The following is a 20,784-nucleotide window of genomic DNA, read 5'->3' on the forward strand; positions in this document are numbered from 1 at the left end:
AGCACATGTCTATAAGTGCCGGCCGGTTTTTACAAGCGCTATCCACTCCGCTCCGTTCCAAGCGCGCGCACGCTGCTGATGAGAAGAGCCTGCACCTCTTATAAACGGGTGGAAATACTGAGCGTGAAGAGAAAATCATGGAGGAGAAGAAGAGCGAAATCAATGGGCACGCCGGGAACAAAAGCCCGTTGCCAGCGGTCTCAATTAAATCAAAAAAGAAAAGCTTTAAAGACAGGTTGATGGGCTTCCTCAAAAGAAATCTCTTAGTGATCCTGACGGTGTCCGGGGTTCTGGTGGGCGTTGGGCTCGGGATGATGGTTCGGAACATGAACCTAACCCGAGCGCAAATGACTTATTTCGCCTTCCCCGGGGAGATGCTGCTGAGGATGCTCAAGATGATCATCCTTCCTTTAGTGGTTTGCAGTTTGATTTCTGGCGCTGCGAGTCTGGACACGCGCTCGCTGGGAAAGCTCGGAGGCATCGCCGTGTCTTACTTTCTGGTGACCACTCTGATAGCTTCATCCATCGGGGTCGCGCTCGCCTTCATCATCAAACCCGGCGTGGGAGCCGGAGCGCTGAACACCAACAACTTGGGACTGGAAGGCTTGAGCTCCAACAAAGAGACAGCGGATTCGTTTTTAGACCTGGCAAGGTATCATTTCGGTTATGAAAATTACTGATAGTAATATATAGTAAAAATTGGTGATAAAAATATATTTCAACCTGACGTGAGAAAGAAACACACCACTATGGCAACTAATCCGCTCCTGCAGGTTGCCGGTGTGATTAACGATGTAGGCTATGTGCCACACACACGAATGCGTGCAGATCATGTGACAATAATCTCATACTTTCCATCTTCTTTTCTTTCTTTCTTTTTTCTTTTTTAAACTATTTAAGTCACCGACTGTTGTGAATTTAATTATTGCTCCAGACAGGGAAAGAAGAGCTGGAAAAACAACTGAAAAATTCTCACATTTCTGGAAAAAGGAGAATGTTTTAGACAGCATAGTGAGAGTTCAACACAATTGGGACATCAAGTAAAGTAGGAGAAAAAATGATTGATAAGCTTCTACAAGTAAGGAAACAATCAAATCAATTAATAACTGTCACAAATAAGGATCATTGTCATTCTGAAAATGTAATTTGCCTGGAATCATCATAATGGGCATCATGTTTCAATATGTATCTCTGTGAACACATGAAAATCCATCAACAGATTTTCTAAAAGCCTCTTAAAATTAAAAACCACTGACTCTAAACTTTTATTAATGTTTTTAAATGATGATTGGATAATTACAAAAATATATTGTATTTAATTGGTTGTCTGTTTTAAGTGGCATATTTCTTTTTCTAACATGTCAAGGTATAGCGGTTCTGATTGATTTGGACCATTATGTGTCTTACTATTAACCTGGCTCACAACAGTTAAAATATTTCATTACAGCCCGATTGTTGCTGTGCTATAAGACCAAAATTAGACTATGGCTGCCTAGGAGTTACATTTCTGATGCTGGTTTTACATGATTTGTTTTTGCAGGATATGGTCTTTATTCATCTAAGTTGATCTAGATGATGGACAAAATGGATGGATTACCAGCTGGTGGGGTCGCAATCGACCTGGTAGATCTGTATTAGGGTTGAGAGTTCACCATGGACCAGTAACAAATCAGCTACAATATTGCAAAAAATATTTTGTTTTTCCAGCAGGAACATAATTGTGACAATTTTATTTTTCATGAAAGGAAATTACATTTTTCAAAATTCCAGCAAACATGTTTGCTATTAACTTAACATAACTGTCCTGCTTTTTCCACTAATCAGTAATTTACAAAATATAAATTACATCCAATTTAATCACAAAAAATACATCATTACATGAACACACATGAACATTATTGTTGTTCACCCTATTTGGACCAAATGTGCACATATCTTGAAACCTGAAATCTGTTAGTAAAAAGTCTTTAAAGTTTCTCTTGTTGAAGTATAAATCTTCTATGCAATTATGTAATCAGAACTTGAAGAATGACTATATAATAGGCTTGCGTGAAGCTGGAGAAAATGCACTCCACTTTGCCCCACAGTTCACAGGGTTACTAGATTAATCCTCTTTTAACTCAGGTCATATGATGAATAAGAACTAATACTCAGTTTAGTTTAAAATAATCCATTCTGTAGAGTGAGTGAATATCTGTTTAGATAAAGATATTGATCTGCATGGATCAATGGAAAACTTCCTTTACAGGTCCATCATGCAAACGGGTGGGAATTTAGCAATGGAACACCAGTGGTGTCCATCTGTGATGATAAGAGCCCATTTTTACACATGTCTGCATCACTGGTTTATCTTTCTTGCTTGTTTTTCCTTTTCAGAAACCTGTTTCCATCCAACCTGGTGGCTGCAGCTTTCCGCTCAGTGAGTTACTTTTTTTCTACACACACACACACACACACACGTGCGCACACACACACACACGTGCACACACAAATGCGTGCACGCACGCACGCACACGGTTATGTCCAGAATGAATATCTGTAGATCACTTCCTCCATGTTAACAGCTCCTTCATCTCTAATTGAGAGAGTCACAAAATGGAGTGACCATTTTTGTCCCTACTCAATAAATACCTCCCATCCTCTCTCACCACTAAGCAACCAGGCAGTTACCATAGAAAGCTGATTCCATTCCTTGGTGCCTGGCAACCTGGCTTAGTTCACTGAGTTGTACCACACGGTCAGCTGCTTAACAGTGAGCACACTCTGCTCAAAGGAAGGTCATGGGGTTTGGTGGTCTGGGTAGGAGATAACATCTCTGTCCCCAGACTGGAGCATGTGCGCAACCTCACTGACACAAACTGAACAGGGTACCCAGTTATCTATTTGCAAAAACTATGTTTTTTCTAAAGGCCAGAGTAGCTTTAGAAAGAAAAACAGGGTCATTGGCTGCAAATAATGGGATGTTTCTTTAGGAGAATGTTTCTTTATCCAGTGGGATTTCCATCAACACTTACCTGGATGGAGTCCAGACAGGCTTTAAAGAAGATGAGACACGGATTAGCAGGATTAATACAGAAATGCCTGGGAATTATTTTAATGGCCAGTTACATATGAACTTGTCCAAACTAATTTTTGAAGATCTATTCCAGGTTGCCTTAATTATCTCTAACTGAGATATGTTTATTTGCCATCAAATGTAAGTCAACATCAGAATATGCAAACACAGTGTAAATTCATCTCATTAAAGATACGGCTGCCTGTGAACCTTTAACAGACGAGTTTCTGCATTCCACTACACTGATTTTTATATGTAAACATATGTTTGTCTATGTAAACATAAGCTACCCAGATAGCAAATGACATCTGGCCCAGTTGTGGCCCACATCCCGCATGGCATACCATGGCATGATGGCTCAACCTGAGTGTGGCTGGCAATCGCATCCGGGCCACACACAGCAAGCCACAACTCAAACTACCGGCTTGATGTGTGTGGGCCAGATACGGCCCATATGACCTTTGCCACTGCCAGAACTGAGCCATTTGTGCCATAGTTAGCCCAGATGAGGCCCGAATATGTATGCTATCTGGGTACACGGACATCTATCAACACTGTGCCAAGATCTAACTTTTTTTACGATGAAGTTAAACTTAACTTAAACTAAGTTCAACTTTTAAAAATGTATCCTGAGATCCTGTGTTCTTTTCTATTCCTTAGCAGCACAAAGTCTCACATTTTTTTAAAGGCAGGAACACATTCTGTGAGAAAAGCGCCCCGCTTCTAAAAGGCAGCTACTTTCGTTAAAGTTGGCATGAAATGGAAGTGGTGATTGTTTTTTCTTCCCTATGTGACATATATCTGGGTAAAAAGCCTTTTCGAATGAGAAAAAATGTAGGACTGGACTTGATTTTGTCAATGGGGAATTGATTGTATTGTTTGCTATTGCTGAGATCTCATTAGAGTGATAGGTTGTTCCACCCTCACACCGGTAAACAAGAGATATCGTTGCAAGAGGAAGGGGAAGTTATTTTGATTAAAGATTACGAAGGCACATTAATAAAAACATAATAATGATGTGCACTGGTAAATAATTTATAATAAATACTGCAACATTCCATTAAAAAAATAAGAATAGTCAACTTTGATTTCATGGTGACTTTAACACCACTCCCCCACGATTTTGCTGCATTTTTACATTGCCGAAAAGAGATTCAACCTTTAAAAACATGTCTCGAGACCCTGCATTATTACCATAGTTCAGTGCCACTGCCACGTCTCATGTTTTTGACCTACTCCGATCGTACTTTTGAGGTAGGAAGTAGACGGAAACTAAACTGAGTGGCTTATAGCTCATAGAATTGGATTTTTTGAGAAACAGGGGTTCTGAATAGGAGAGCTGTGGGGGGATCACTTTCATTGTCTCTGTGTGTACCAGTCTCAAAGTCCTCTTCAGCTAAACTTTAAATGCTGCTTTTGTGAGTATTTTGGCACTAGACATGCACAGAAACACGCTCAGTGCAGAGAAGTAATCAAATGCATCCCAGTTCATGAAGCCGCACACTGGAACGGGTTGAAATCGGCCAGAATAGCTCTTTGATAAGCACTGCATGTAGCTCATAATGTTTTCTTCCTCTGTCTTTTACTTTTGTCACAGTATATCACTGATTACAAGATGGTTCTTGTTGGAAATGGAACAAATGGAACCCTCATCTACCAGAAGGTACATGATCTCTTTATTTTCTAATAATAATTTTATTTAAAAATTATACATTTTTATGTTACGATAATGATACATTTTATAATTATAACATTATTATTATTGTTAATAATAATTAACATTTATTTTCATTAATATAATTATTAATAGCATTAGGTCTATCCTTTCCCTATATTAAGCATGTACTGTCAATTGTAAACACATGTCACTTGCTGAAATGTCAATTTAACCCAGTAGTTTTGCACTTCTTTTTTTTTTTTTTACTCAAGTCCAGTTAGGGCTTCTTGGCTGGTTTGTCTCAGACCACTCAGTAGTGTTTGGCTCTTTGGCAGCCTTGAAAGAGCTTGCTGTTTGTTTGCACAGGGCCAGGGTTGACGCAGCCGGTTTTGCTGCTCCTGTCCTACTGAGCACTCAAGCAGCTGGAGATGGCAAGCCTTTCCCATAGGGCCTCCCATGTGTCTGCATTCTAGTCGCAGCAATGTGCTTGTAGAAGGACTCAGGATGTGCTAAGAGATATTCACATTTCAAATAATTTTCTAATGAACATTTTCTGTCCTTATAGTAGTACAGTCAGCCTCAAATAAATCTAGTTACATTACACCCAGACCCACATGCATGCAGATTTCCACAGAATTAGAATGACCTTCAGTTTATGTCTCGCTACTTCCCAGCAAGCAATTTAAAAGACGTCTTATAGCCGCCCAAACACAGCGCAGACGTCTAGGCTAAAACAAGGCAAAATTTGGGCCGTCAGTGAAAATTTAATAGACGTCTAAACCATAGCCGAAGAATAGACTAGTCAATTAGATAACAAAGAAATTAAATGAGTGAAGAAATGAAACCAAACATCTTGTAATCACTGTTTATTTTGCTTACATGATGGAATATCATACATCTTGCAAATTATTTAGGAAAAAACGACATGTAACCAAATTCAAGGTTATTTTGACTAGAAGTGGGTTACTCATAGCCGGACTATATCGGGTCTATAGTTAACCTAGATGGTGAAATGACAACTATTGCTTGTTGGGTTGTATATTTGTTCATTGATAATTGTAGCTAATTTGATCGATTTAACATACTTTAAAGGGTTATTTCACCCAAAAATGAAAATTATGTCATTAATGACTCACTCTCATGTCGTTCCAAGCCCGTAAGACCTCCGTTCATCTTCGGAACACAGTTTAAGATATTTTAGATTTAGTCCGAGAGCTTTCTGTCCCTCCATTGAAAATGTATGTACGGTATACTGTCCATGTCCAGAAAGGTAATAAAGACATCATCAATGTAGTCCATGTGACATCAGTGGGTTAGTTAGAACTTTTTGAAGCATCGAAAATACATTTTGGTCCAAAAATAACAAAAACTACGACTTTATTCAGCATTGTATTCTCTTCAGGGTCTGTCGTCAATCCGCGTTCACGACTCCGCAGTGACGCTGCTGACGTAAGACGCTGCTAACGTGTTATCTGGTGCGCCCGAGCTTCGTTTACAGTCTGAGGGAGACGCATGCTGTATTCAAGCTATTCTACATTGTTTGTATTTTGGTATTGCTATATTTATTAATATATTTTTAATGTCAGCAGCGTCTTACGTCAGCAGCGTCATTGCGGAGTCGTGAACGCGGATTGACGACAGACCCTGAAGAGAATACAATGCTGAATAAAGTCGTAGTTTTTGTTATTTTTGGACCAAAATGTATTTTCGATGCTTCAAAAAATTCTAACTAACCCACTGATGTCACATGGACTACTTTGATGATGTCTTTATTAGCTTTCTGGACATGGACAGTATACCGTACATACATTTTCAATGGAGGGACAGAAAGCTCTCGGACTAAATCTAAAATATCTTAAACTGTGTTCCGAAGATGAACGGAAGTCTTACGGGCTTGGAACGACATGAGGGTGAGTCATTAATGACATAATTTTCATTTTTGGGTGAACTAACCCTTTAATGTTTAAATCTATTCCATCAGTATTTCCTTCAAATTCAGTGCAAAAAAGCAAATAATAAGTCACAGATGCAAATGAACTACTCTATCTAGTGCTGTATGTGATTAGCCTTTGTATAAATCATTGGGTCTTCATTACATCCTGGCTCAGCTAAAATGTCTCGTATCTGTTGGTGCATGGGTAAATATGTGGGCAATCCCTCAGAACGCTTGAGGTCCATAATTGCTTAAGTAGGGCTTACAGAACAACCAGTGTTGTGTGCCAAGTGATGAGCCATGCCTGGATGTGTGATAAATCCCAGAACAAGAGAGGGATTCTGTTGAACAGTAGCTCAGTCCCGTCAGATCTTCATCACCTGTGACCCCACAGCCATAACCGCTGAGGAAATTCTGTCTGAGAGCCGAGCTTCATGACGTTTTTGGCTTTTGAAAGTCACTTGTCCATGAACAGTCATATCAGTGACAGGAGATATGATATTGCATCAGTGAGTGGGAACATTAGTTCATATAGGTTACTTAAATTCAGCACTAATCAGAGCACATTAATATGTCACATTTTATTGCTTAAAATAATGATCATCAAATCATCACATTTGTTTTGCTGTTGCATTTTTCGCCTTTAACCAATTCTTGACTGTATGCTGCCAAGAAAACATTGAGAAGGCTGAGCGGCAGTATCCTAATATTTGAATGTCTACTTATGTAAGCCACTTTATAACAATGATAAACATGTTTTGGTGGGTTTCAGGTTCCCTATGGAACAGATGCAGATGGAATGAATATTCTGGGCCTTGTTCTCTTTGCTATGGTTTTTGGAGTTGCTTTGAGAAAGCTTGGGACAGAAGGAGAGGAGCTCATTCGCTTTTTCAATGCCTTCAATGAAGCCACTATGGTATTGGTGTCATGGATCATGTGGTAAGTAAAGGTATTTGATCAAATTGACATCTAATGCAGTCTAAGGCGCAGAGCCTTAATGTGATGTAATGGAATTTATTACATCATATATTGTCCCGATGATAAATAATAGGGACATGAGGAAAAAAAATACACTTATATTCATATAAAATATTGCATTATTTGCAAGTGCAGTATGTGTAAGTACAAAATACTAAAAAATTATTTTACTATTCAACACTGAAATCTTAAAGAAAGCGAAACTTTTATACATTTTAAAAGCTTAAGTTGCACTATGCACATGATGTCTGATACATTCTGTTTTTTTATCCTTCAGGTATGTGCCATTTGGCATCATGTTCTTGGTTGGCAGTAAGATTGTGGAAATGGAAGATGTGGTTCTGTTGGTCACTAGTTTGGGGAAGTACATTTTTGCCTCTATCCTGGGCCACGTCATCCATGGTGGCATTGTCTTGCCTCTTATCTACTTTGGGTTCACTCGTGAAAACCCCTTCAGTTTCCTGTCTGGCCTCATCACACCTTTCACCACAGCCTTTGCTACCTGCTCCAGGTAATTTGTTCTATGTCATTTGTAGTCCTAAAAGCAGGTTTAGTTGAGCTAACCTACATTATTTTTTTCTATAAGCAAAAAATAGCTTAATACAGGCAATATGCAGTTTAATGTTTGGGTTAATTTGTTTCCCAGAATGTGACTAAAAAGCTTTGTTTTCTTTTTTCCTGGAACCACCAGTCTTGCTAAATCTTTAGTAGTGTTATTGGAAATGCAAAAACCTTGATTTGTTGGCAAAGGAATAAATTCTGGTGGTCAGTCCTTAGACCAATCCAAAGCAGTGTTGTTATTGTTAACTAAAACTAATGCAAAATGCTTTTGTGAACTGAAATAAAGTTAAATGTAAATATTACATGAAAAACGTAAACTTTAAAAACTTTAGAAATGTTGCAACTACCTGAAATAAATAATTTGAAGTTGAAGTAATAATTCAAAAGCATATAACAAAATTACTAAATCCTAAACTAAAATGAAAGCTAATTCAAAGCAATAAATACTATAATAGTACTTAGTAATTCTAAAATAACACTGATTCAAAGCCATCATGTAATGGTTGTAATGTTACTAAAAGATGGTTATATACCTTTTTTCCACCAATAGAATGGCTTTGACCATTATTACATCTATTTTGCCATTACATACTCAAACCTTGTCTGTTTTCTTCAGCTCAGCGACCCTGCCCACCATGATGAAATGTGTCGAGGAGAACAACGGTGTTGACAAACGGATCAGTCGGTTTATTTTACCGATTGGAGCCACTGTCAACATGGACGGAGCAGCCATTTTCCAGTGCGTTGCTGCTGTGTTTATTGCCCAGCTCAACAACGTTGAACTCAACGCTGGCCAGATCTTTACAATCCTGTGAGTGTACATCCCTATGAGGTCTTTCTTCAATCAGCAGGAGTATTCATAGATACTGTGAACATTCCTATATATACAAGGCAGAGATGCTAAGCTTGATCTAAATTTACAAGTAACACACACTCACTTTCTGGAGCCTGTCCCAGTGTGGCAGGCTATGCAGTAATGGGCGATACAGATCTGAAGCTCTGATGGAAGGATGGATGTTGATAGCTTTTAGCATTATGGCACTTAACTCCGCTTGTCTCCAGGGAATTTGTCCCTGTAGTAAGTGTACCATTGGTTGCTTTGGATGAAGTATCTGATAAATGACTGCTCATTTGCTTATTCACATGTGCAGGGTGACAGCCACCGCTTCCAGCGTGGGAGCAGCTGGTATTCCAGCGGGTGGGATCATCACCATCGCTATCATTCTGGAGGCCATTGGTCTGCCCACCCATGACCTGTCACTCATGCTGGCTGTGGACTGGATTGTGTAAGACAACTTTCCCATTTTACTCATATAAATACATTGGTCTCAACCAACAAATTAATACTGTAAATCGATATTGTAATTAATACACTGATTAATTACAATTAACCTCATATATCAGTATTTGCTGAGTGTTGTAATTTTGAGATGCCATATCAGTGACAAGTTTACATTCAGGAAAGGGAATAATGATTAATTGCATTTAAAAAAAAAATGTATTTGTTTAATTTATGTCAACTATTTAAATGTATTTTGTCTTATTAATAATGCTTCAGTAAGATTTTTTTTTTTTACATTTTAAAAGAAGCACTACATTGATAAAAGTGACAATGAAGAATTTCTATTTCAAATAAGTGCTGTTCATTTGAACTTACTATTCATCAAAGAATCCTGAAAAAATGGTTTCCACAAAAATATTAAGCAAAACAACAGTTTTCAACATTAATCATAAGTAATGTTTCTTGAGCAGCAAATCAACATAGTATAATTATTATAATATATTACATTTTAAAATTATTTAAATACAAAAAAGTTATTCTAAATTATAATAATATTTCACATTATTTCTGTTTTTACTGTATTTTTTATCTAATAAATACAGCCTTAGTGAGCATGAGACTTCTTTAAAAGAAAACATTTTTAAAAATCTTAAGGATCCCAAACATTTGAACGGTAGTGTATCTATTTACAAAGTATATATATATATATATATATATATATATATATATATATATATATATATATATATATATATATATATATATATACACACAGGATCCAGGATCCCAAACATTTGAACGGTAGTGTATCTATTTACAAATTATATATATATATATACTGTATATATATATTAAAGGTCTTTATAAAATGCACCCTCCCCACACATATCATCATGAAACCTGATAGCTTTACAGTCTATGTTTGTTCCTAAGGGTCTTTTAAGGCTTCATATAAGAATTAGAAAAGTTATACTTCTATAATAAGAAACTAATATTATGTATATGCATACAATAAAGTACAATACAGTTTCAAACATAAGGACACAATGTAAAATTTTCAATATGGAATTAAAAAACATTTACTTTATCCAATGCAATTTGAACCCATATTTGTACCTATATGACCTTGGCATCGCTATAGCGCCATGCTCTACTGTTTGAGCTACATGAAGGCATATAGAATTAGGAATTAGAATATAGAATAGAATTAGGATTTTCTAGCCCTTGAGTTAACAAACTGTGTGTCTGATGTGTGATCAGCGACCGCACCACCACAGTTGTGAACGTGGAGGGGGATGCCCTCGGTGCTGGAATACTTCACCACATCAATGAGCGAGAGATGAAGAGACAACAGCAGCAGCATCAAGAGGAGCAGGAACTGCAAGAGGTGAAGGTGGAGGTAGTGCCTAATGTCAAGGCAGAAGAAGAGACCTCCCCTCTCGTCACACACCAGAACCAAGGAGAAAGCTCCTCACATGAAACACTCAATGAAAAGGACGGTCTGGAGTCTGTACTGTAAAGTGTTGACTGTGGTCTCCCATCTCTTTCATCACTATTTTCTCTCTTTAAAAACCACTACATGATGAGTGTGAAGTTTACGTCAAACGTAAAGTTTACTCATTCCTGTGAAAGGAACACTAATGGTCAGTTTACATAGTTTGGACTGTTTTTTTGTTATGAAAATCTTATCCAACTGTGCCAAAATGATTTCTTATAATCAGATTTTGTGTTTGAGAACATGTCCCAGATGATATGCTAAATCAAAAAGGGAATATTTCCAGTCTGTGTGCAGAGATGGGTAGTAATGGAAATCATTCACAGACTGACCTCTTGATCTGTTTGTTTTTCTATATTTTGACTGACTGTGTGAAATATTAACTATTTCAAAGATACACCGGAAAGTATTGCTGTATATATTTGTGTCCTTAATGGCAAATCCTGTTGCATTGTGGTATAGTCTGGTGATTTATTGGGGACTATATCAAAACTGCATGTGTGCTTGTGAAGTACTGTGAATTCTAGCTGATTTTAGAGCTTGTGCTTTATGGTTTCAGTAGCCTACATTCAAATCTGATTTAAGTGAACGCCAAGCTCAGAGATAGAGACAAAACCCAGGGTCACGTGTGATATTCAACCTGATGATGAAACACTGTAGGGTCAAACATTTCCTGATAGACCTCCGTTCTCTACATAAAATATTTATTTTTTTGTTTGACCCAAGAACATCACCCATGGTATCTAGTGACATCTAGTGGTAAGTGGGATTACAAACAAAGAACTTGTCGTGGCTTTTTTTGTACATTTTATGCCCAAATATTAAGTTTGGTTATTAGTTAAAGAGCAAACAATTTTAAAACGACAATTAGATAAGAATGAATAAGCTTAATTTATTCTAATTGCTTACCCTTTTGTACTGCATTGAAAACTATTTTTCGTAATCTGTTGCTATGAAAATATTCAGATGTTAGATGAACTCTAAAAGCTATTAACTTTATTAGTGTGTTTTTATATGCATTTTTACCTCCATGTACTTTTCCCCATATCCTTTAACCGTTAGTTGTCTTCTTGTTACCGATGTGTCTGTGTGTCTCTGCTTACAATTAAATCCAAAGCATCTGTCTCTGATTTACATGCATACACATTTTCCTGCGTGTGACGGATAATTATTTGTTGATAGTAATAATGTAACTGTAATCAACATTTATAGCTAATAATCAAAATGATATCTAAACACAACAATTTCTATAAAATATTTTTGTTAAATCCTAATCAAATAATCACAAACTACCGTGATTGGTTGGTTCTGACCAGCGTCAAGAAATGTAACATGTATGGCGTGACAAGGCGTTATTTCAGCAGTGGTCTGAACAACAATTCATACCAGAATAATGACCAAAAACAAAAAAAACTTTAATAAACATCATTGTCTCAGACAGTGGTCTCTCCACAATAACTAGTATTTTACGTCACATTGTCATGCACATGCGCATTAATGAGTAACTTGAATTTTGGCTCGTGCAGTTCTCCTCGTTTTATGACGCTATTGGCTGGAGAGGCAACAGTGAGTCTACGCTACTTGACCCGCCTCTGTGTTATGAACCGTTTCCTTTAACGTTTGGATTCCTCTACAGCGGTGTTTTATTTACCGTATTATATCTCTTGCCACATGCACGTAGTTCATCGAGCTGTCTATGGATTTTCCATAGCCAAAAACGGTACGTAAAGACAGTTTAAGATCAGTTACGTTGGGTGTTTTAGCCATGAAAGCCAAGTGAAAGTGATGTCGAGTGTCGACATAGCTGTGAAGCCACTGTATGATAGATACATATTTCTGGCTGATATAAAATGGCATTTACACGAATCACTTTGTTTCTTGCTGCTGTTTGTTTGTGATTGTGACTGATACCCAAATACATTTTATCATTCCGTTATCGATGCGTGCCACAGTTTTCAGTTAGGAATATTTACTTTATTCTATTTAAATAGGTATTGGTTGCAGATTGTGGCTTTCAAAACAAGTAACGTTAGATTTTATATTGTGAATTATAAATGGTGTGTTTTATATTTGAATCGATTTAAAAGTTTTTTTCTTCGGTTTCTTAGAGGGATTGTATAATACAAACACTGTGCCGTCCATATATATATATATATATATATATATATATATATATATATATATATATATATATACATACATATACATATATATAATGTATGCATGCATGTGTGTGTGTGGTGCAGTCTCTACTAGGCATTTGTTTGATGACTGGTTTGCCATGGTAACTGCCAATCAATCAAGCCTATAGCCCTATGACTTTCTATAGGATTTCGCACTGCTTTATTTTATCTAGTGCCATTGTAGCCCACAGGATCTTGCTGGCTTTTTATGTCCACAAAAACATATTGATGTCAGTAACAATTATGTGAACCGACTAGCCGTGTCCATGAGGGTTCTGTGGTGAAGACACTTATTGTCTTTGTTTGCAATGCAAGCAGGCTACGATTTAAATTTACCCACGTGATCACATCTTATGACATGCCGTTTTCTGTTGGTCGCCATGGAAACCAGAAGCATCAGCCAATCAAAAAACAGTGCCTGCCTATTATTATTCCACAGAGAAATACAAGAAACTGCTTTGTCTGCACTGTTGCATTTATCAGAATTCATCTGACACATATTAGCCTAATACAACTATATTTTGTCAGTGTAGAGTATTATTATTATTATTTTATCACTAAATTATTGAATTAATTAATCATTTAATTTTTTCTTTTAAAGTGCCACTATTATGGATTTTTGAAAATGACCTTTCATGTAGTGTGTAACATAGTGAATGAAAGTGAATAACTAAGTGAATGAAAACATCCTGCAAAGTTTTAAATCTGAAAGTGCACTGTATATAAAGTTATTGTCTTTCAAAAGCAAGAGTCGACTCTCTCTGAGTCAATGAAATGAATTGTTTTTCAAATGAGTCATAAGCTGTTTCGTTGTGACGTCAAGACGAAACATTAGCATATTGCCTGCCCACTTATTGTGCGCAGACACCAGGGAAAACTTGAACCCCAAACCGGTGTTGTGCCGAATTTCGACCCTGCCAAATTATTATGGATATAGATGGTGTTCAAAACACTTAGTTTTGAGTTTTATATTGTGTAGGTCTGCTAACTGGTTAACTCACATTATTACTGTTTGCTGAAATACTTCTGCTAATCAGTTGTGGGCCACTATTACCTAAAACTGTCTATTAATGCAGATTGTCCGTCGTTCTCACTACTTCGAGGAAAGATTAAGCATGGGGCAAGATTTGTTTTACCAAAGTTTATGTTATATCAGTCATTCACGTTAGAGCTTGGCTAATGTATGCACTGTTATTGATACAGTTTCCATATGTTCACCGCAATAAATTAGAAAAATACTCGGTAAATAAATAAGTAGGCCTACAAGTAAAATTGACAAGGTTTATTGAAGGACATGCACTTGTTAATGCTGATGGTGAGGAATTACAGGTGCAACATCTCATAATGTGCCTCAAACTGAGTAGTGTATCACTAAGAAACGTCCTGCTCGAGTTGTCCTTGCGATGGAGGTTCGAGTTGATTGAATAGGCCTAGTTCTTCCAGTATTTTATCATCGGACTCGCGCTCGGATTGATATGGTAAAATCAACATCACTGTACGTTACTGTGTTTAGTTTACGGTGTAGGAAGCCTCAGGACACGCAGAGCTGACGTTGTTATGGCAATGGGCATTTTTGTTTTCAACATGCGCCAATCACAACAGACTGAGCTGTCTTGGCCAATCAGAGCAGAGTAGTTTGTGGAAAGGCGGGATTTAGAGAGATTGATTCATCTGACAAGTCTTTTGAGAATCATTGAAAATGTGGTGATGTGCAAATGTATATTATGAGAAAATTAAACTGTTTTTTTACCTTTGATGCATGTAAACCTGTTGTAGGAGACTCCAAAACAACATTAGGAAACTTTAAAATAGCATAATAGGGGCACTTTAACAACAAAATTGAGCATTCATGACAGAGCATTCTTGAATTTCAGGCAAGCCTGAACATGTAGATAATGACCGATTACAGTAAATGAGCCCTGCATCATGTTAGACCACACATCACAGAGCCTCCTTCTGTGATCATTCAAGCCTTTGTTTTGCAGTGTTTATAACACAGTGTGATTTTGACCTTTTAGCTGTCGCTCTCGACAAATGAGGAACTACAAAATCTGGAAGTGGTGCTATGGCTCTCGGAGTTGACAAGGCTTTATTAGACACCTCTTCTCAGATGGAGAACAAGAGCTATGGGAGGTGGAAGACCAGGACCCCAGAGTTTATTCGCAGCGGTCACTCTAAACCCCTCAGTCAAAGGGCAATTGAGAGGACAAGGTCTGCAAATGTCCTGGGGACCAAAGACTCAGACACAGAGAGGAGTGGCTGCAAAAAGACAGTCACAATGGCACCTGTTTCCAGGTATATGACAGACAGAAGCCTCTATACCATGAGAAAACCACTGATCTCCACACAATGCCAGATTCCCATCCTGAAGAACTCATCCACACATGAAGACTCAGAGATGGTAAGAATCTAATGACGCAGTTCATGTTGAACCAGGAACTATTTACTACCACTATTTAGGCTACTAACTGAAACAATAAAAGGGCATTATATTGCTTTATTTCTTCCTGAACTTTGAAATGCTAGTCTTATATAGGGCTCCAGACTGCAACTAAAAGTTTTGAAAATAAAACAACAATATTTTTCAATTAGTTTGGAAAGCTTTGTGTGTCCAAATGTTAAGAGTGCGAACCAGTGTTTCCTGCAGACAGCAACAAACACAGCACAAGCTGTGTTGTCCGATTAGCAAACTGTTTTTTATCAGTGAGATTTGTGAATCTGTTTCAAACTTGTTTGTGAGTTAGGGGTTTGAATCATATTAATTTAGTCAGTGAATGTTCAAAGCTATTACTGAGCCACAGCTGACTCCATCACTGAACCACAAGTCGTTATTTTGGGTTATGTCTGAATCTAAATGAACCAGAAATTGTTACTTCTAATTAAAGATACATATTCGCAATTGTGTTTGATGTTCTAAATGGTATTTTAAAAAGATATTTACAAAACTTATATTATTGGTCATGGTTTAGCATAGTAATACCCAATTGTAATGTTTGGGAACTTGGAAACTTGTTAAAACAATATACACACTACTGTTTTTTTTGCATTAAATTTATCAAAACTGTTTCAACATTGATAATAATAAGAAATGTTTAATGAGCAGCAAATCATCATATTAGAGTGATTTCTGTAGGATCATGTGATGCTGAAGACTGGAGTAATGATACTGAAAATTCTGCTTTTCTGTGAAATATTAATATATAGAAAGTTATTTAAAATTTTAATAATATTTCAAAGTATTACTGTTTACTGTATTTTTAATCAAATAAACTTAGCCTCGGTGAGCACAAGAGACTTCTTTCAAAAACATGAAAAAATCTTACTGGCCCCAAACGTTTGAATGGTAATGTTTGTTTAATAAAAGGAGCCAATGACTTTCTGGTTATGTTTTAGTCTACATCCCAGGATTTCCTATTAACATTTACTTTTTTTCCCCTCCTCAGATCAATTACAAAGCAGATTCCTCTAAAGAAAAGGACAAAAGTCTGGCCAAAGAGTCATTCAGAAGGATCACACAAGCTTCTCCATATTATAAATCCTCCCCCACATTATCCAGAGAAGACCTGGATACTTCCATGAATGTATCGGACCTTAGACTAGGGTCATGTGACAAGGATCCTTTTTTTACCACTTCAGCTGCCAAACGCAGTCTGTCCAGTCCCCCTTCAGCTTCCTTGAGCCTTACAGAACCCCCAGTGCCTAAGTGGATGTCCACTCCTAGAAGCACCTCTCACTTGTCCAATCATACGTCTCGTTTCACGAGAAAGGTAAAAACAAGAACAGGTGAGATGACGGACACAGGAAGAGATTCTCTTCTTAACACAGGATCTTCTGAGTTTTATAGTAAGAACCATCAACGTGGGTTCAAACACATGTCGCCTCATCAGGCCAACTATTGGGCCTGTGCCATCCCCAACTCCATGCCACCCTCCCCAAACCGCAATTCCCCCAGCTGGGATCCTGAAAAGGAATACCAGGCTCTCCTGGACTACACATACCCTCTGAGACCCAACATCACAGGCACATGGGGTTCACCAGATGGAGATCTTCTCTCACAAAATGATCCGTTGTTGCAAGACTCAGGCATTGAGTTGGACCGCTTTTTCAGCTCTTCCACCCTTTCCTGTTTGGACCTATCCCATACAGGGACACAGCAGAGATGCTTTAGTCCAGAAACAGGTCGAAAGTCAACTGAGTTTCCAGCTCTAAACCAATCACGCTCAAAGTCCTCAGATGGTATCATGTCCAGTAGCCTGTACTCCTCACTAGACCAAACTGGCTTGTCAATTGAGAGTCTTGATTGCGACGGGAAGCCAGGGGGTCATTACCGTAAATTTGGCATCTTCTCAACTTTCAGGTCTGTCCCCAATTTCATTAGTTCAACACTCGTCCTCCCCCGTCCTAATTCGCAAGACGAGTTAGACGAAGAGTTCCTTCGCCTACCAGAACATCTACAGGAACTTCAGGTGCTTTCACAGCAACTGAGGGACATTAGTGACCAGATAAGCCAACCGGTCATCACCAGCTGGGAATCCCTGGAGAGCGAGATTACCTCCATCAGATCACCAAAGGTTCAAGTAGGAAAGCATGAACCGTTGATGGAAGAAAGGGGCGATGAAGACATTGAGGCGAGGAGGGGATCTGTTACTGAAGTTCCTCTTACACCTGAGGATCATTTAGAGAAAGCAAAGGAGCCTGCTGCCAGAATCCAGATGATTAGTCAAGACGTGAATAGAAGGAACCTGAGGGAGGTGGAAGCTATTATGAATCAGCTGAGCGGATTGTCAATGTCAGAGCTTCAGAGGACAATACAAACAGACCAGGATGAATATGAGACCCAGGAGTCACTAATGCAGCACATACAGGTGAGTAGACTTTTCTGGTATTTAATGATTCTGAGATTGCCATGAATTTATGAGAACTGTTACATCCTTTCTCAACAGTCATTTTGCTCAAACCTAGAAAAGCTGATTCAGTGGCTGCACAAGGTGGTAGAGAAAGTAGATTTTCTATCTCCTCCAATGGTTGAATTGGAGAGCGTCAAAGCCTCCTTGGCTGACTACAAGGTTTGTAAACTACAATACCATTCAAAAGTTTAGGGTCAATAAGATTTTTTTTTATTATTGAAAGAAAGTAACATGTTTTTTCCCAAAGATACATTAAATTGATCAAAAGTGAAAGTAAAGAGATTTATGATTTTACAAAAGACTTCCGTTTCAAATAAATGCTGTTCTTTTAATCAAATAAAAATATTACAAGTATATTACAAAAAAAATATTAAGAATCAGAACTGTTTTCAACTCTGATAATGATAAGAAATGTGTCTTGAGCAGCAAATCAGCACATTAGAATGATTTCTGAAGGATCATGTAACACTGAAGACTGGAGTAATGATGCTGAAAATTCAGCTTTACCATCACAGGAATAATTACATTTTAAAAGATATTAAAAATAGAAAACGGTTGTTTCAAATTGTAATAATATTTCACAATATTACTGTTATTACAGTTTTTTTGATCAAATAAATGCAGCCATGGTGAGCATAAAAAACTTATTTCAAATACACAATGGCCTGGTTTCACAGACATGGCTTAGATTTTGCCAGGATTAGGTCTTAGTTCAATTAGGACATTTAATTTGCTCTTTAAACATGCCTTTGAAAAAAAAACAACATTACTGGTGCATCTTGAGGCAAAACAATGCAAGTTGCTTTCAATTAAAACAGCTTAAACATGCATTTTAGTCTGGGACTAGCTTAAGCCTTGTCTGTGAAACCGGGCAGAAAAAGCTTCCCGACCTCAAACTTTTGAATGGTAGTGTATATGCATCTAATAACAATAAGAAATAATCATTTTATTCCAAAAGAAGTACATTAAAAAAAAATACATAACTGCATCACATGATATCTTTCAGAGTTTTCAGGAAGAAGTTCAGGCTCATAAGCCCCTCACAACAGATGTTCTTCAGACTGGAGAGATGCTTTTGCATTGCATGAATTCAGCCTCTCCGTGTGAGTCTAATTAGCTCTATCAAACTATAATACAATAAGATAATATAATTGTTTTTTACATAACAGCAAAAACATCTCTCTGCAATTCAGCTGCTGTACTGAATACTGAATTAGCACGACTCCTTTTAATGGAAGGGAAAAGCTGCATTTTGTTACTGAACCCTCAGTTGTGGCTCCATAGCTGTGAAGTGAAATTATATTTTAAATTAGAAGAAGCATTAGAGCTTTTTAATCTTTGTTTCTTGATCATTCGGTACACTTCCACAAGTGTCTACAGCTTCTCACTTTTGGACATGTTGTGCAGTGTAACCCAATACTCACAGTCACATAGGACAGAAACAGGAAACGCTCTGCTCGGAGAATGCGGTCATGCATGCATGAATTAGAGAGCAGTGCTGTTACCTAGCATTCTCCATTTCTGCATTCACATCAAGAATTAACACCATTACTTTCGTCAACACATCACTAGTATTTAGATGTTCTCATACATACTGCTGCTCATATATGTTTTTTTCTGATCCTACAGTTCTGAAAGACACACTGGTGCTAATAGAGAGGCAGTCTCACACACTGGAAACTCATTCAGAGTATCTTTTCTCCTCTATTCTGTCAGCCATGGACTGCCTCACTGACCCCAGATCTGAGGAAGCATCAGGTAATGATCTACTGTTATAGTGCCCTCTAGTCTAGTGTCATCACATGGTTATATTACTATAAATGGATGACTGAATATGCTGCAGTGATGACATTTTTTTTGTTGGCCAACATAGAAGTTGAATAGAATTTTGGATTATTGCAGAAAATAAGCTTCGTGACCTGTTGTTTTGTGAATTTTTTTATTTTTTATTTTGAATTATTTTGATGCCTAAAAACAATGGCAGAAGTAAAAAGCTATTGCGATAATGCTGCGTTCACGTCATGTCGTAATTTCAAAGCTTGTATTAACCACAGACTTTATTTCAGGCATTTAACCAAAAACCCATTGACTTCAGGACGATGGAAGCTGAAGTGCTAAAATTCTGATTTCTGGGTTTTGGTCTACAAAAATATTTCCTCCCTGCAGCAATCTATTTCAATTCCTACAATATACAGTTCATTATTCACATTTTCCCCTATGACTTTAGCCTCTTTTGATTATTAAAAGTGCTGCATAACTTTTTTCACTCTTTCTCCCCAGAAGCAATTTCCTGAGAATTATTAGGAATCTGGGAAGGCAAATATCTGGTCCGCACACTGTTTTCACTGAGATGTATTTTTTTGGTGTTTTCACATGAAAACGATACTCGGTTACTCACGTAACCTCGGTTCTCTCTAGAGAGGGAACGAGTATTGCGTAAGGAACTTACGCTACGGGAAAAGTCATCTTTTCTCGAGATACTGAAGCCAAAAAATTATCCTTAATTAATTTTTCATAATTTGTCAACGCAGTGCAGCAGGCAGCACAGCAGAGCTAGAGCGGGCAATACTGCGTGCTCATTGGCTGCCGCGCGGCAACTGCTTAAGCCTACCAGTGAGCCCCGCGTGACGTCACGCCCAATCAGGGTGCGCGCGCCCTCGCGCGTCACAGCCCGCCAGAAGGGGCGGCGTCAGAGCGTATAAAAACAGGGCTCGGAGGCTTAATTCTCTGGTT

At 37.8% G+C, this 20,784-nt stretch overlaps 2 protein-coding genes across 5 annotated transcripts; both read left to right on the forward strand.

Annotated features, from left to right (window-relative positions):
• On the forward strand, positions 1-12,528 carry slc1a4 (solute carrier family 1 member 4). The gene is made up of 8 exons (XM_079855565.1): positions 1-652; positions 2,377-2,419; positions 4,653-4,718; positions 7,418-7,584; positions 7,901-8,134; positions 8,801-8,995; positions 9,336-9,470; positions 10,727-12,528. The coding sequence occupies exons 1-8, from the start codon at positions 138-140 to the stop codon at positions 10,983-10,985; spliced, it is 1,614 nt and encodes a 537-aa protein (XP_079711691.1). The 5' UTR covers positions 1-137; the 3' UTR covers positions 10,986-12,528.
• Positions 12,529-12,562: 34 nt separating this feature from the next.
• cep68 (centrosomal protein 68) lies at positions 12,563-20,403 on the forward strand. 4 transcript variants are annotated; one of them, XM_079855561.1, is made up of 7 exons: positions 12,563-12,681; positions 15,163-15,545; positions 16,588-18,009; positions 18,088-18,210; positions 19,058-19,154; positions 19,681-19,809; positions 20,332-20,403. In XM_079855561.1, the coding sequence occupies exons 2-7, from the start codon at positions 15,210-15,212 to the stop codon at positions 20,343-20,345; spliced, it is 2,121 nt and encodes a 706-aa protein (XP_079711687.1). In that variant the 5' UTR covers positions 12,563-12,681; positions 15,163-15,209; the 3' UTR covers positions 20,346-20,403. The 4 variants fall into 4 exon arrangements, with proteins under 4 accessions (XP_079711687.1, XP_079711688.1, XP_079711689.1 ...); XM_079855562.1 differs by having other exon boundaries at positions 20,335-20,396; XM_079855563.1 differs by lacking the exon at positions 20,332-20,403 and adding an exon at positions 20,118-20,205.
• Positions 20,404-20,784: the final 381 nt, after the last annotated feature.

This window comes from Squalius cephalus, assembly GCF_949319135.1.
Source record: "Squalius cephalus genome assembly, chromosome: 21".
Lineage (NCBI taxonomy): Eukaryota > Metazoa > Chordata > Actinopteri > Cypriniformes > Leuciscidae > Squalius > Squalius cephalus.

Coding starts and splice junctions, on each gene's coding strand:
- slc1a4 (XM_079855565.1), top strand. CDS start 138: ATGGAGGAGAAGAAGAGCGAAATCAATGGGCACGCCGGGAACAAAAGC. Junction 653..2,376: donor TCGTTTTTAGACCTGGCAAG/GTATCATTTCGG, acceptor TTTCCTTTTCAG/AAACCTGTTTCCATCCAACC. Junction 8,135..8,800: donor GCCTTTGCTACCTGCTCCAG/GTAATTTGTTCT, acceptor TGTTTTCTTCAG/CTCAGCGACCCTGCCCACCA.
- cep68 (XM_079855561.1), top strand. CDS start 15,210: ATGGCTCTCGGAGTTGACAAGGCTTTATTAGACACCTCTTCTCAGATG. Junction 15,546..16,587: donor CACATGAAGACTCAGAGATG/GTAAGAATCTAA, acceptor TCCCCTCCTCAG/ATCAATTACAAAGCAGATTC. Junction 19,155..19,680: donor CATGAATTCAGCCTCTCCGT/GTGAGTCTAATT, acceptor CTGATCCTACAG/TTCTGAAAGACACACTGGTG.